Below are 15,375 nucleotides of genomic sequence, written 5' to 3'. Positions count from 1 at the left end.
TTCAGTCGGTTGCAATCTGCAACCTCTACCACTAGATGCTGTCCAATCACGCACACTGGCGCCTTTTTTTACTTCAACCTGCATGCGTCCGCTGAAGAATAGGCCTTTTTTAAAACACTGGAAAAAATGATTGCCAGGAAGAAGAAAAAAGACAACAACACACAGCGCAAGTAAACAAATGTTGCATAGAGGATCAGGATGCAGCCAGGAATAATGTAACTGTGTGCGAGGACTGCAGATGTCTGCATTGACATTAGAAAGGGCAGTTGTGCAGAAGCTGAGTTGTTGATTCATTCCCTGCGTGTCTCTTTTTTAAAAAAAAGCCTCCTATTGTCTGTGCGTGCTTCGGGGGGGCAGGGAAGGTCTGGTTCCCCCGAAGCCGTGTGAGTCACTCGCGAACAATGCAATTCTCTGTCTTCCTCCTCGTCGCTCGCTGGCCTTCAGAAATGTGGCGGAATCATGAAGGCGTTCACAGCCAACTGCTGCTCTACACATGACGACGGCGTCGTCAGTCGCATTCAATCGATTGTGTCCCCCCCCTCCCCCACCAGCCCACCAGGACGGAGTTTGTTGCCCGACCTTTGATTCTAATGCGGTTTACTTTCTGTTGCAGATGTGATGGACCAGCAGAGGGCGCTACACTCGGGTTGCCTGGTCTCGGGGGTCCGAACGCCTCCCGTCCGCCGCAACAGCAAGCTGGCCAGCCTGGGCCGCATCTTCAAGCCTTGGAAATGGAGGAAAAAGAAAAACGAGAAGCTGAAGCCCCCCGCGAGTGAGTTGGCGAGCAGGACGCGCTGTAATGCCTGTGCACGTGTCACTTGTCACATTTTTGTATTTTTTGTTTTTTGCATCAGTTCCATTCAAGTGTTTGTGTTGTTTAGCCGCGGAGAAGAAGGCAGCTGCGCGACAGAAGAGAGATGACCTCGTCAGGAGGAACCCCGGGGAGATGGAGACAGGTGCAGAATGAGAGAGAGACACACACACACACACACACACACAATGTGACTGCGGGCTGTTACAGTTAATTTGTTCAGCCACATGATGTCCAACCGCGCGGGCTCATTCCTGTCCTTTCCTGCTGTGCACTGTACGCAGAGTCGGATCTGGCCTGCGGGGGCAACGGCGAGGATCCGGACACGCCGACTCAGTCTGACGCCGAGGACCGAGACGAGGAGCCCGCGGCACCTCTGGCTAGCGCCAGCGAAGACCTGGGCAGCGATTTCGAGGCGTCAACAGGTAGAGTATGGGTGCTGTGGTGTGTGGGAAGGGACACGTTCAGGGGAAATGTCCAAATATTTATGACGCATAGCACTTTCTTGATGCTTTTTATGTTCAAAGGTCCCTTTGCACAGCAATAGTACTTTTACATGTTGTGCGACAAAAGTGACTCTTTTCTTTCTTCCTGAAACAAGGTTAAGTTTCTGAGCTAAAATCAACAAAAAGAAGTTGTTGTAAATCAGGAGAGGATACTCTCCTTTATTTTGACTCCTGCTTGTGATTTAAGCTGATAAAATGATCGATTCAACTTAAACTGGTGGTTTGAATGAAACGGCGTGCGTCCTCAATGTCCACTGGGTGGAGACAGAGACCTCCTGAACAAGCCAAACCTTTGCATCATCATTGCTGACGGTCTCGTTTCAGTGCAAGACGTGACTGAGGATTCAAAGTCGCCAGGAGGTCCCGGTCAGAGCGAAGACGGAGAAGACGAGAGCGTCTCCCTGAGCGACAACGGCGATGAGCGGCCGACGGGGAAGGCGGAGGCCGCTGAAGGGAAGCAGGAGGCGGTGGCAGTTGCGGCAGCCGTGGCGGTGGCGGCGGTGGCGGCCCCGTCTGGACGGGCCGGCGCCTCTCCTTCGCCCAAAGTGCCGGTCAAACTGCTCCCCAGACTCGGCAGCCTAGACTGTGAGTTTCCCGCAAGCACCACGACGCAAAGACCCCGCTGGTTTTGCAGCAGTGCTCTCACACTGATGGCTTTTCTTCCCAGGTCCTCGGTCGGTGCCAGTTAAGAAGTCCCCAGCCACTTTACCCAGGAACTTCACTCTTCCCAAAGACACCCACGGCTCCCTGTTGAGAGGCAGGATCCTCACACCCACCGGATCTCCCCACCTTGGGACTCTGCGTTCGCAGCTGCCCCCCAGCTGCATTATTGAGGAACTGCACCGCGCCCTGGCCACCAAACACAGACAGGACAGGTTAGACTCGCTTACACATGCACTGGAAATATTGAGTTGCCTTTTGTTCGTATGGTATATCATATAGACTATACATAATTGAAATGACTAAATACATAGAAGTATATAGTTGTGGTTTGGTATAAATACACGGACCGTTACACAACCTGTAATTGTCACCTCCCGGCCAATCGCCGTTGAGATGAGTCTGCTCGGATGAAGTTGTAATTGTCAGACTTGTCTCGTGTGATGTTGTGAGCTCAGTTTCCAGACGAAGGAGTCGCGCTCCTCTCTGAAGCGCCGGATGGACGGCCGTTTGTCCCGCACATCCAGCACGGAGAGGGAGCCCGGCGGGGAGTCGGAGAGCAAGAAGGAGTCCGACGAGAACAAGGAGAACTGGCGCCTGGACGAGTACCTGAACGACCAGGACAGCTGGAACGACTCCGTCATCTCTGGTGGGTCAGCTGGGCAGCAGGCAGTAACACTCTGCCGTCATCTGACGCTTTTGATGTGCATCGGGTAGCGCTGGAGCTAAATGTTGTAAACAAACATCGGTGGCGATTACGTCGTCTTGCTAACCCGGTGCTGCGCCTCACTACCCGATGCTGCGTTTCTGCAGGGCTGTCAACATCTGCTCCGGTGGCTTAATTCACGAGCCGTCCATGTGGGTCAGTGGTGCACAGCCGCCTGCGGTTTAACTTGTCTGTGACCCTCAGAGGGAATTAAAATATGGGCGTGGCAGAACCGTGGATTTTTGATAGAGGCGCTAGGAGTGTGCACACCACTGGCAGGACATTCATTCATATATGTACACACACACACACACACACACACACACACACACACATATATGAATGAATGTATGTATGTGTATATATATATATATATATATATATATATATATATATATATATATATATATATATATACACATATATATATAATGACTAAATACATTATATACATTATATATATATATATATATATATATATATATATATATATATATATATATATACATATATATATATATATATATATATATATATATATATATATATATATACATATATATATATATGTGTGTGTGTGTGTGTGTGTGTATATATATATATTATATACACACACACACACATGGCATTAGCTCAGCGGGGGTTTAGCCGGAGAACCAGCGGCGCCACTGACCTCAATCTCGTGCTCCACCGCTACAGGCACCCTCCCGCGCAGGATGCGGAAGGAGCTGCTGACCGTGAAGCTTCGGAACCGACCCAGCAAGCAGGAGCTGGAGGACCGTAACATCTTCCCCATGCGCAGCGACCAGGAGCGGCAGGAAATCCGGCAGCAGATAGAAACAAAGCTGGCCAAGTGAGTGGCTCTGTGTGGACCCAGATCTCCATCAGCTCCCACCATTTCACCCTCCCGCACCCCATGTTATGTCCCTTTTCAGCCCACAGCATCCCTGTTGTCTCCACTTTTCACATTTCACCATTAACTTTCACTGTCAACGCTCGCTGCAGAGCTAAAAGAAGTTTTGGAATATTAACTTGAAGGTTGTATCGATGTGCAGAAATGCTTGAGGAGGGTGAACCCAGCTCAACTCAGTTTACTGACTTTTACTGATTTTATTCAGCGTTTAGCAGCAAACACAGATGAGGTTCAACACTTTTATTTTTGGACAGCCTTGTACTTTTGTGTATAATTTGTGGTTAAAGCTGAAGTGTCTAGGGCACTGTTTTTGGTTTTGGTCTCTATACTCGGTGCACAATGGTCCCAAAAACAATTCTCTCAATCACTTTGGTCCCTAGCTCGTCTCATACTTCTTTTTGCAACCAGAGGAAGCGACCCCTGCTGGTCAGTAGAGACAAAGCCACTTTTGAGACTCGTTCGCATCAGCTTCACTCAGCAGAACCAGAGGTTTCCGCCTGGTATTAGCACACCTAATCACAGTATAGTACAGTACAGTAAGCCGTCACCATGATGGTAACATGAGAGTAAGAAAAGGGGAACAAATCAAAGCATTGTGTCCATTATATTAGCCTCCGTCTCTCACAAGCATCGGGCCATCTTTAGATCCTGAATGACCTCTCTAACATTTTTATGCATGTTATCTAAAACGCTATCCCCCCCCCGACAACTACAGCCAAGAGTAATACAAGGTAAATTGCAGAAAATGTTACCTTGAATCCCTTTTAATCGACACAACAAAGGTTCCTCTCCGCAGCTTTTCTGGGTCAAGTGGTCTGGTTTTTGGAGTGTGGAACAGGATTTTCTGAAAGGCAGAGGAGGAATGCAACAGAGAACATAATCGTATTTGTCGTATTACGTAAAAGGCCATTGGCTGGTATTATGGTGACTTAAATAGGATTATCGGTCGAATCAGGTTTGTTTTTCGGGAATAATACAGTAGCAGCGTGTTCTGGCAGGCCAAAGCAATGCTTGACTCACTTTTGATACCAGTGCTTTTCTCCATTTCATTTTCCACCGCGGAAACCTCAAGCAAAGTGGTATTAAAGAAAGTATCAGGTGTCGGAGGCCTGGCTGAACAGGCAGGTTTTTACGTAAACATTCACAGACTTCAACACTTCCAGCAGCTCTCAGATCCTTTTGGCAGATTGTTCCAGCTGCTCAGATCAAAACATATAAAGCTGATTGGCCAAATGTTTTAGTCCTGCACTTTGGAGCATCGAACAGACTCGAGCCAGAGGACATATGTGCTGGTGCAAGACCAAAAAGTGCTTTAAAAACAAGTAAAAAAATAAATTAATTAATACGGAGGCTGACATCTGGACGTTTGGACACACAGTGTGCTTTTGTAGCTTGACGGAAAAGTTTTCAGACTAATTTACGATATAGTAACATACAACTCTATCGGATACAGTGCAACACAAATCCAGCAGGATGAGCCTGTGAAGATACATATGCATTTGTATATCCATAAACTAATTAACACTTCGGAAATTGGATTTAGGTGTTGGTGGAGCTAATTTTCTTTCCGAGATTAACACATTCTGTCAAATTACAGCATGTTTTGACACTTCTCGGGATGTACGTTGTACACAGGTTTGCTACTATTTATCTTGCTGTTAACACAGTTGCAATAATAAATCTGATTGTGGAAGTCTGAGAAAATAACAGTAGTTCATAGACATCGCAAACTCCACTTTGACAACCACCTACTTTGCTGTGACACGATCTGCAGTTATGCTTATTACTGTTCCACCGTAAATCAGCCAGGTCGCAACCTCCGGTTCTACCGAGTGAAGCTGATGGGAAAGTGTCTCTCTCCTGGCCATCAGGAGGTGACTTCAATCGCAAACAAAAGTCTGGTTGTATAGACGTTTCTGAGAAAAGCACTCTGATTCTCTCTTGATTTATTCCCTCAGCAAACATTGTAAACATGAGTTTATGGTCTCAATCCCTAGTTTTAAGTCTTCAAGACAGCATGATGTTCATTTAGTACTTGATTGTCCATTTTAGGGTAAAATGGACCATAAAGCAGGGTAGGCTTTAGGGCGGGGCTTATTGTCGCTGCCAGAGCCATATGTGGCGTCTTTACGTCACTTCATCTGCATCCCACATAAGGCAACTTCTGTTCATTGGTTGTGAAAATAAACATGGCGACGGTAAATTTGAAGGCGCACAGACAAACTGGTGGTGATGAATGTGGAGCATTTAGCTGCGAAAGCCTACTGTTTCTCTCAGTTTCTCTCACCATCGTGGACAATAAAAACCATCCACTCTACAATACAATCAATCAACAGAAGAGTGTGATCAGCTGCAGACTGCGCTCGCTGTCATGCAAAACCGATAGGCTGGGTAAATCATTCATCCCCAGAGCCATACAACTGTTCAATCTGTCAAAGTCTAGCAAAGGTACTGTGTTAGACTTCTCTGCATAGTCTCCACCCCCTCAAATATGAACAGACCCCAACTCACTCATAATTTATACACAGGGTTCACTGTCTACTGGCTATGTTAGCCCCCTGCACAATGCTCCTACTGGCTACTGGCTATGTTAGCCTGAACAATGCCCCTACTGGCTACTGGCTATGTTAGCCTGCACAATGCTCCTACTGGCTACTGGCTATGTTAGCCCCCTGCACAATGCCCCTACTGGCTACTGGCTATGTTAGCCTGCACAATGCCCCTACTGGCTACTGGCTATGTTAGCCCCCTGCACAATGCCCCTACTGGCTACTGGCTATGTTAGCCCCCTGCACAATGCCCCTACTGGCTACTGGCTATGTTAGCCTGCACAATGCTCCTACTGGCTACTGGCTATGTTAGCCTGCACAATGCTCCTACTGGCTACTGGCTGTGTTAGCCACCTGCACAATGCCCCCACTGGCTACTGGCTATGTTAGCCTGCACAATGCCCCTACTGGCTACTGGCTATGTTAGCCCCCTGCACAATCCCCTACTGGCTACTGGCTGTGTTAGCCTGCACAACACGCCCCCCTCCCTCTACCCCAGCCTGGATTTTTTCTCACCCAAGTTGTTTTTTTAATTTTTCTTTGGACAATCCTTTTTAATAGTGTGTGTATGTATATATTATGTTGTGTGATGTCTTGAGCTACTTGGTCCCTGAATTTTCCTTTGGGGATCAATAAAGTAATTATCTATCTATCTATCAGTAGTTACCAAAACAAGAATGAGAGGACATATTGGACCTAGGTTGCCCATGTGGCCTGACACCAAAAGTCCAAATGAAGGAAATGTTGGCTCTGTGTCTGTTGGTTGTGTAGCCAATGTATGCTAATGCAAATAAGCTTGCTGCTCCGCCCAAAAGTGGCCACACCTGATGGAGGCACATCAGGTGCCTTCATGTTTGCCTCAGGTTGTTGTCTTCCGTTGAGTTGGAAAAGGATCCACGAAATGCCAGATAAGAGATGGATAAAAAGGCGGGGAATAACCTCCCTTGTGTCTCTTGTTTTTTTTCAGCACCAGTGTATTTATGTACTCTTCATTTACAGTGCTGCATGCGTCCATCAACAAGGAACAAGAGACCTTGTCGTGGATACCCATGTGATTTTTTTTTTCACAGTTTGTGCTGGAGAGGTGTCAGTCGTTGCTGAGAAATCAAAGTCATTTAATTATATCACAAGCGATGGTCAGTTTGCCTTTCTCCAAGCCATGGTGCAGCTCCAGAAAGTGATGTAACATCGCAGATGGTTTCCTTTCAGCGGGTCGTTCATGCTTGCATGTATTTATTCTACTCACAAGCTAAATTAAGATTGTGTGTAGACCTGTTTGAGTAGAAGTTACAGTGCAAGTAATGCAGTGCCGTACAGTAAAGTTCCTTCAATTTATAAGTATGGAAATGAATAATTGTGCAACATCTTCATTCGCCTTTACAATTGTATTTTCTAATGTAGAATGGCTCACAGGGAGAGGATGAGAAACGAATTTGGGGATGCAAAATGTATGGATGTAAACGGAATATAGTTATACAATCTGATAAGCATGTGCTCGCTTGCAAAAGTAGCCGCCGCTTCATCGATATCGGCAATAATGATTCCATAATTTGTGCAGCATGAAGGTCATCGTCGTAGTCGTAGTCAATGAACTCCGGGGAGACCGGAGCCCCTGTGTCTCTGGGTGTGGTTTCATCACATACCCGGTGCCGTCACGGGGTCAAAGCGGCTAATTAGAGGGATGAAGACTTTGAACTGCAAGGGGAAAGAGAGCTGGTTTCCGATTCCTGTCCGACCACACGGGGAGCGGGGGAAACAGGGCGCCGAGTGTTTGATGCGGGGCCTAATTCATTTCCAAGCCGGGCCGTTTGCAACCTAACTATAAGTGATGTGTAAGGCAGGGTGACATTCAGGCAGGCATAAATAAACCTTCCCGTGAGCTTTATTGCGCTCCGTTTTCCTCCACGTTCACTCGAGGCCTTATACAGCTGCTTGTCAGTCTGGATAGCTGGAGTCGCTACACGTGCATGCCGTGTATGTACGACCAATGCCATCTCCGAAGACACGCCTCCGCCCATGTGAGCTTCTCCGTGTGCATGTTGGAGGAATTCCATCGGACGAGGTGCGGAATAGCAAAAGGCATTATACAGCATGAACTTAATTACTGGACCTGTACATACTAGAGGGATGCTGGAGGCACTGTAGTCTACAGGGGGGATAAGAGTGGGACAAAGCTACATCCCCAACACCACATACTGCTTATGTAAACTGATTATATAATGAAAACTGGATGGAATCAATTATATGTCATAGGGGAAAAGTAGTGGCTGGTGACAATGGAACGCAGGGTTCGGGACCGTATGCACAACCCCGTGCTGGTTAAGGTCAGAGGTCAGAGCAGCGCGCCTGTTGTTGTGAGCTTGCTGGTCATATGGTTCGCTCGATTAATCGATTACTTCTCTGGCCGGAGCTATGCTTAATGGCACTTTAGTAAATAGACATCGGTTGGAATGTATGGCGCTATTTCTTGAAATAGACGCACGAAAGGCCGAAGCCAGCGATCAGCGCGTCCCCTCTATCGGTGCCCAATTCCTACCTCATTCTTTTCAAGCTCTTGAAAGTAAATTAAAACACACACTGCTGCTGAAAATAGTCACAAACAAGTATGCTAATAATTACAGTGCCCATCGTTTTCGGGGTTGTTACTGAGCCGGTTGTTTGAAACAAAATCAACAACAAAAATGAATGAAACATTGTAGAGTGCTGATTGTCAAAAATCATTTCATATATTTTTCATTTTACTGTTGTTGCAGTGTCAATGCACAACACACATGTTGTACCAGATGGTGGTAAAAGCCAATTATCTGGGTGACGTTACAGAGATGGAAGATCAGTTGTATCAAACCTCACACATACTAAATAATTGTTTAACATAATTGTTAATCAAAAAAAAAAATCAAATAGAATAGCAGTCGCCTCGGAATCTCTTCTTCTTTAAATTAGATTATCTTCCTAGTACCTTTTTTTTTTACCAGCAGTTGTTTTGAGACGTCAAAGCAAAATCACAGCTGTTGCCAATAACATTAACGATGCGTCTGTACTATGTGCCCCAGTCGGCCATTTACCCAGCAGCCACTGTGCCAGATCACAGCAGCTTAAACACAGGCAAAATCAATACAACTGATTACGGGCCTGTTCTATTCAGTTTGTCAAAGTCAATCCAATGAGCCAGCATGCACAATATCAGGGGAACCCTGGACCCAACCCAAATGGGACCGGGCCACAATTAATCTTATTAATCTCGCCTGTGTTTGCGCAGCAATGGCTCATGTTAAAAAGGGCTCAGGCTACTTCCACACTAATGCACATTTTTTGTTTTAAAAACGACCAAGGCGACTTTTGGAAACACACATCACATGACCATTCACGTACGCCATATATACGCAAGATATATGAAAGATATATGAAACGTAGTAAAAAGATATATGAAACCTAGTAGTAGTGTAGACATGGCCTAAAAGCAGCATCGACCGGATTGGTCACACTGAATAAAACAGAACCTGCGGAGCGGGCCGGCCCGCCGTGTCCTCTTCTGAAGCAGTGTTTGAGTGCTGCGAGGGGCCTCCGGCAAGTGCAGCTGTTTGTGCGACAGCAGGGACAGAGAACAGTCAGTCTCTCTCACCTTGACTCCTCTGCAGCCATCGTGCCAGGCAACATGATGCCGAGGCATTTATAGGAGTTAACTCTTTTGTAGCGTCGACATCGAAGGGGAAATTAATGATATTTTAAGGGCAGAAACTCTGGGCTTTCACTTTCCATTTGTTGCTGACTCAGCTGACAACTGAACAGAACGGAAAAGGGGCGTCGGTTAAAACTGCTCTTCATGCGTTGGTCCCTCCAAAATGAGCCTAAACCTAGTATCTGTTGCAGGCCCGATTTTGGCCTTGGTCATGACTAGAAAACTTTTATCCAAAAAAAAGTTTGGTCTCACCTTAAGCATCTGTAGATTAATTGCCTGGCATTTGATGACCCCGGTTTTAATGTAAAAGGTTCTGCAGGACCTGCTGGATCTACTTTTACATACCTACATGACAATGAAACATTTGCTACAGACACTGAGCTCACTAATGTATTTGGTCTTGTCATCTAAAAAATACGGTTATTGAAGGAGTTTGCCTATTTAAGTACCATTGTCATGATTTGCAGAAGCTCTTCCACAGAGCCTCACTTATAGAGCACATTTCCGCTTTGCTGCACTGCAGTGACATTCCTGGGATGATGTGGAGTACACACACTGTCTTCCTCAAGTACATTTGACACAATGAGTCAGTGATTTTGACCTTGTGACATAATCCTGTTAATCATCACAACCAATTTACACATTTACAAAACTTTTATTTTCCAGTTTTTCCAATAAAGAATAACCAATGTTACAAAATTGTGCATGAAAGGGAATCAAAAGACCCAAAACTGATCAAAGGTCGGTGTTTATACAGCCAGCACATATGACCCTCATTGCTGTGCTCTGTTTGTTTGTGCTGTGATGCAACAGGTCTGCGTGGCATGTTGCATTGATTTGCATTACTTAATCGCGACACTCTGCAGCAGCAGAATGCAGAGCAGCAGGCCGGTCCTGGATAGCAGAAGGGAACCCTCTGTTTCTAAATATAGCTTGCATTGGCAAAATGCTGCCGCAGCAGCAGCCATAATCAATCGGCTGTCTACGTCACAGACCAGATTGCCTTTTTCCCTCCGCCCCGGTTCCCCGCCGATGGAGAGATTACATTTTCTCCCCCGCTCCCTTCTGATTGGACCCTCCCCACTCCCCTGCGGCGCTCTTCTGGAGAGCTGAACACTGCGATGAGCCACATATCTCCATCGCTGTTACAGGCTTTTACGCAGGCACCCTTCAGCTCGAAACTCCTCAGCTGAGGACATTGTTATATAAAAATGTGAAGCCCTTTCCTTTATGACACTGCTGAGATTTCTTTGCTGAGCCCTGAATTCCCAGCAGAATAATGTGACGGCTATTTTTAGAAGAGCAACTCCTTTGCGTATTACTTTTTATTACGACCACCAGCGAGCAAACACGAGGGATCATTTTTGTTTGCTGCAAGCATTTTGTCTAAATGTCCTTTTAAGGCTAAAGTATTTGCGTACATCTTCGCTGAAACATTCTGCCAGTGTGCAACCAGTGTTTTGCGGTCGAATGTGGATCAATGAAAAAGCTGTTATGCTACACAAGTATCTTAGCGAACTACAGCGGCTTGCTAACAATCAGCTCACATTAGCTTACTTGTCCCGTCATCCACTGCACCCCTGGTAGATGCAGGGTGCTGAAATAGTCGTTTGACGCGTTTTTAGGCACGACAACGTGTGAGCGAGCAGGAGTTTCACCGTATCCCCTAAGCGCCATGGCTTTTTTTACGCCCCTAATGTAAGTCACACAGGAAACTGGTGCAACGAAGCAAAATGTTATGAAAGAAATAATTTTTTTTTTAAAATTTTTTTACAATCAACACTTGAAATGATGGAGGCACTTGCAAATACTTGTGAAGTATTTGGTTCCAGAAGCTTTGTGAAATAAGTGACTATTCTCGCAAGCCTAGCTGGTAAAGAGCCGTCGCTAGTCGGCTAACTCGCTAGCCAGTCGGGCCAGTGGTAGCAAGACTTCCACTTGAGGTCTTCAAAGAAAAGGCCAACAAAACCATGGTTCAGACTCGATCTTGTGGTCCAGCTTGAAGGATAAAGATCGAAACTGACACCACAACTCCCAAGTGTGTGAAGCATGGCAGAGCGACTAACCACAGCTGCCGTCCAGGGCCTCTATAAATACCTCGCTGCACAGCAGCTGACTGCAAGACAGCAACGTTAGCTCCTAGCGCGGAATTCCAAATCACATGCTATGCTAGCGATATGTACAGATTTGGCCAAAACGTAGCATAGAGTGTGCGAACAAAAGCAAAAATACCCAGTTTCCCCCCCCCAAAAAAAAAAGATTTGGAAAGTATGCATCAAACCAGTCTACCTCGCCTACTATCTCCCACGCAACGGCACAGCCTACGGTCGCAAAAAACAGTGGTCAAGAAGGACACGTTTTATACAACTTCCTTTTGCCGCTTTCATCATTAAATTCATTCCTGAGGATTCCTGAGGTGGAAATGCTTAAAGTGTGGATTTCAAATATTGTCAGTTTTTATTTACCAGAAATGTAATTGAAAATTTGCTCTACAAACTGGTGCAACAGCAAGCTGGTGCCTGCGAGGGCCGCTAACTGCAACCGCCCGCAGTGCTTGCAGCTAGCAGCGCTAGCAGCGCTAGCAGCTCGCCATCATGCTGATGGACACACTGGGAGCCGGCTAGAATTCCCTCGAGAGAGACCGATCTCGTAGAAGAGAGGCTTTTATCCCCCGCTGAGTATTTTATAAATATATATCAATATAAAAGCTCCACAAGCGCCCGCTGGCGTAGCCGGAGGGAGATTTGTTGGGACAACATGACCCTTTTCTTTCCGTATTCATTTTGAACCTATTTAGACGAGCTCTCTTAACATGTGTGGGAAAGGCTTCCCACTGTTTTGTTTGCTGTACATGAAATAACAGTTTGAGAACATCTTGTTGAGCGACTCTCTTATGCTTACGGTCTCCCATCATCGAAATTTAAAAAGTTCCCCTTGACTCGTTGGAATAAATCGTTAAAGGGCCGGGAGACCTTAACCATGACGGTCTTGAGCAAAAGCAAATGTCAAAGCTCAATAAGTTGTATTTTATTTTCAGTACGTACTGTACTGCATTTTGGATATGGCGTTCCTAGTCTGTCGTAGACGGTAGCAAGTACAGCCTCAGTCTTTAAGTCTGGCTTATTGAATTATCTGTCTGGACTCACTCCTAACTCTGAATGATTAGATGCTGTGGAAAAGAAGTGTCCTGAGAGAAGCCATGAGTGCTCAAAGCTCCAGGAGCCGCATTGATCATTTCATTTCATGAATCCCCTCCCTACGAGTCGATGAGGAGGCACGATCTTTAATCCCTTCTCAAAACACTTTCCTTTTTAAAATGACATTTCTATGAGCGGTACACAACACAATGGTCGTTTCCAGGGCAACCAAGGCTGTCAGATGGTGGCTTCTTCCTTGTTGAACTGCAGGGAATATTTTCTGTTTCATAATCCTTTTCACCTGGGATGAAATATTAATGCATGCCCTGCACGTGTTTGCCTGCCTCCCACTGAACTCAGCAAGGCCAGTGATCGCTTTGATAAAAAACCAGAAAGGTCCAAGTGCTCAGCTTTCGCAACAATGAAGAGCAGTCATGTCGGATGCAACAAAGACCGCTTCCACCATCAAATTGAATTAATTAAAGCGTGACCGATGCAGAAACCAGGCCAAGTGGTGCCGGATATTTCAGACTACCGGTTTAAACTGTGCCACCGATTGGCAAGAAAAACGACTTCTCAAGGAAATCTCTTGGTGCTGCCAATTTATTTTGATCCCTTTTTTATTATTATATATAGTTATTTATATAATACATCTGTGCGTGTGCGTCTGTGTGCTGGGTTTCATTAACTAAAGCATATAATCTGCTGAACAGTGCAGTTGTCGAGTGTCCTCTGCCTCATGGTTACTTCAAGAAGGAGAAAAGCTTTAAAATTACGGAGGCAAAATGCTGCCTCTGATTAAAAATAAATAAATAAAGTAGTTATTGTTAAAACAAGAACATTTTCCTCATATTATTTAGTTATTTTCATTATTTTACTAATGTACAAAATTATAATGAAAAAAATATATACTTTTCCTGGGATAACAACAAATTACTTAATCTTGTAGCAGCAGCAAGTAGAAAGAGGCTCACGACGAGCCATGAATGCAATGAACATTATGTCCAACGTTTTGAGCTCTTGGTCTCAAGTCGAGCTGAATGAGCAAAACCCAGAATGACGACACTGGCACAAAATGGTAGTCTTCAAGTTTAAACTGCTATTTCTATTTCTTACCTTTTCTCATATGTACTTATGTGGTTGTGATTGGTAGTCGTGGAACTGGTCCCAACAGCGCCCGGAGAACGTTGAATCGGTCTGTTTGAGTGAGTCAAAAGCTTAATATTTTAGCATGTAGATGTTGGTGCGTGTGTACTCGTATGTGCAAAGAGTGTTTTACACACCTACGTTTTTTTTCACAGTGCTGTTTTCTTTTTTCTCCCGTTCTTTATACACGTTGAAAACCCTCCGACTCCTTCAAGTCCACCCACTGGGTGTGCCGACAGTCAGCCGGGTGGGTTAAAATAACGGTGGCAGCGTGTTGTGTTTTTTTTTTTGTCTCCGCGGTTTTACACAAGGAGCGTTCCTCCCAGGAAGTACCTCTCTGGTTTTCTATTTGTGGTCTTTTTTTTTTTTTATAGCGCGCAACATCACGGGCGGGCATCAATCCAATTACAGGACTGGAGTTGGCAGATATAATAAAGCAGTCGGGAGACGTGAGCACTGGATGACACAGTCTGCACATACTGTATATGCCATGAAGTGAAATCCTCAAATTACATATTGTCACCGCGATAGGCCATCCCTGTCCCACATGCAGTAATTAACGTTATACAATGGGTTTTGTTTTTTTCCTCCCGGGGGATCAAGTTGCAAGAACCCTCTAATTGAAATGTCAAAAGTCTCAAAGCCTCAGCACCCACTCTATGAAGAGTGGCTGTTTTTACCCTCCTCTCTAACACCATGCCGAATTGGGATTAGATCCTTACAGGTTTTAGGAATTGGGACCTGTGACACGTGTTGGCGAGATTAGTTTGCTTGTCTCAGGCTGTAAATAAACAGGTACAGGAAGGTGTACGTGTTTTTGCCCTCGTCCAGCACGGACTCTGGCCTCCCAGTTGACTGGAAGAAGATTCAATACGCAAACAGAATCAGTCATTGTTTTTTTAAATAGGTTACATCATCCGTGTCGGCGAATGGATTTCCATTGTTTGTTCAGTCGTTTCAGGGCAGTTGGTGTACTTTGAGCGCCATCACGGCGCCCACAATTGTTTGCGTGCAACGTCTCCACAGCTGTTTGATCGGTTTGCCATAAAATTTGGACGTTCATGCGTTCACCTGAGGATACACTTTTGATGATCCGCTGTAAACATTTATTCTGGTCTGTCTCGTTTACTAACCTAACTAACACAAGTTGGGGTCAATATGCGCTCGTTGCATGCAAACGGTCTTTGCGTAATAAACTTTCCGGTTTAGGCAACAAAACTTAGTTAGGTTAGCTTGATCCTGGTTAGCAGATTCTGCATTGATTTGCA

General features: G+C 45.4%; 1 protein-coding gene across 5 annotated transcripts in view; it reads left to right on the top strand.

Annotated features, from left to right (window-relative positions):
• Nucleotides 1–15,375, top strand: part of phactr3b (phosphatase and actin regulator 3b) — a 41,404-nt gene that overhangs the window by 18,338 nt on the left and 7,691 nt on the right. For all 5 annotated transcript variants that reach the window (XM_068595324.1, XM_068595323.1, XM_068595325.1 and 2 more), the window contains 7 exons: nucleotides 614–772; nucleotides 882–956; nucleotides 1,096–1,236; nucleotides 1,642–1,902; nucleotides 1,985–2,192; nucleotides 2,436–2,626; nucleotides 3,383–3,536. In XM_068595324.1, coding sequence (XP_068451425.1) covers nucleotides 614–772; nucleotides 882–956; nucleotides 1,096–1,236; nucleotides 1,642–1,902; nucleotides 1,985–2,192; nucleotides 2,436–2,626; nucleotides 3,383–3,536 — 1,189 coding nt within the window. The remainder of the gene's footprint in view (nucleotides 1–613; nucleotides 773–881; nucleotides 957–1,095; nucleotides 1,237–1,641; nucleotides 1,903–1,984; nucleotides 2,193–2,435; nucleotides 2,627–3,382; nucleotides 3,537–15,375) is intronic.

Source organism: Clinocottus analis, unplaced genomic scaffold (genome assembly GCF_023055335.1).
Source record: "Clinocottus analis isolate CAN_PGR_092001 unplaced genomic scaffold, fCliAna1.0.p SCAF_3, whole genome shotgun sequence".
In the NCBI taxonomy this organism is placed as follows: domain Eukaryota; kingdom Metazoa; phylum Chordata; class Actinopteri; order Perciformes; family Cottidae; genus Clinocottus; species Clinocottus analis.
The sequence above is the reverse complement of the archived record's forward strand: the minus strand, read 5'-3'. Positions and strand labels throughout refer to the sequence as shown.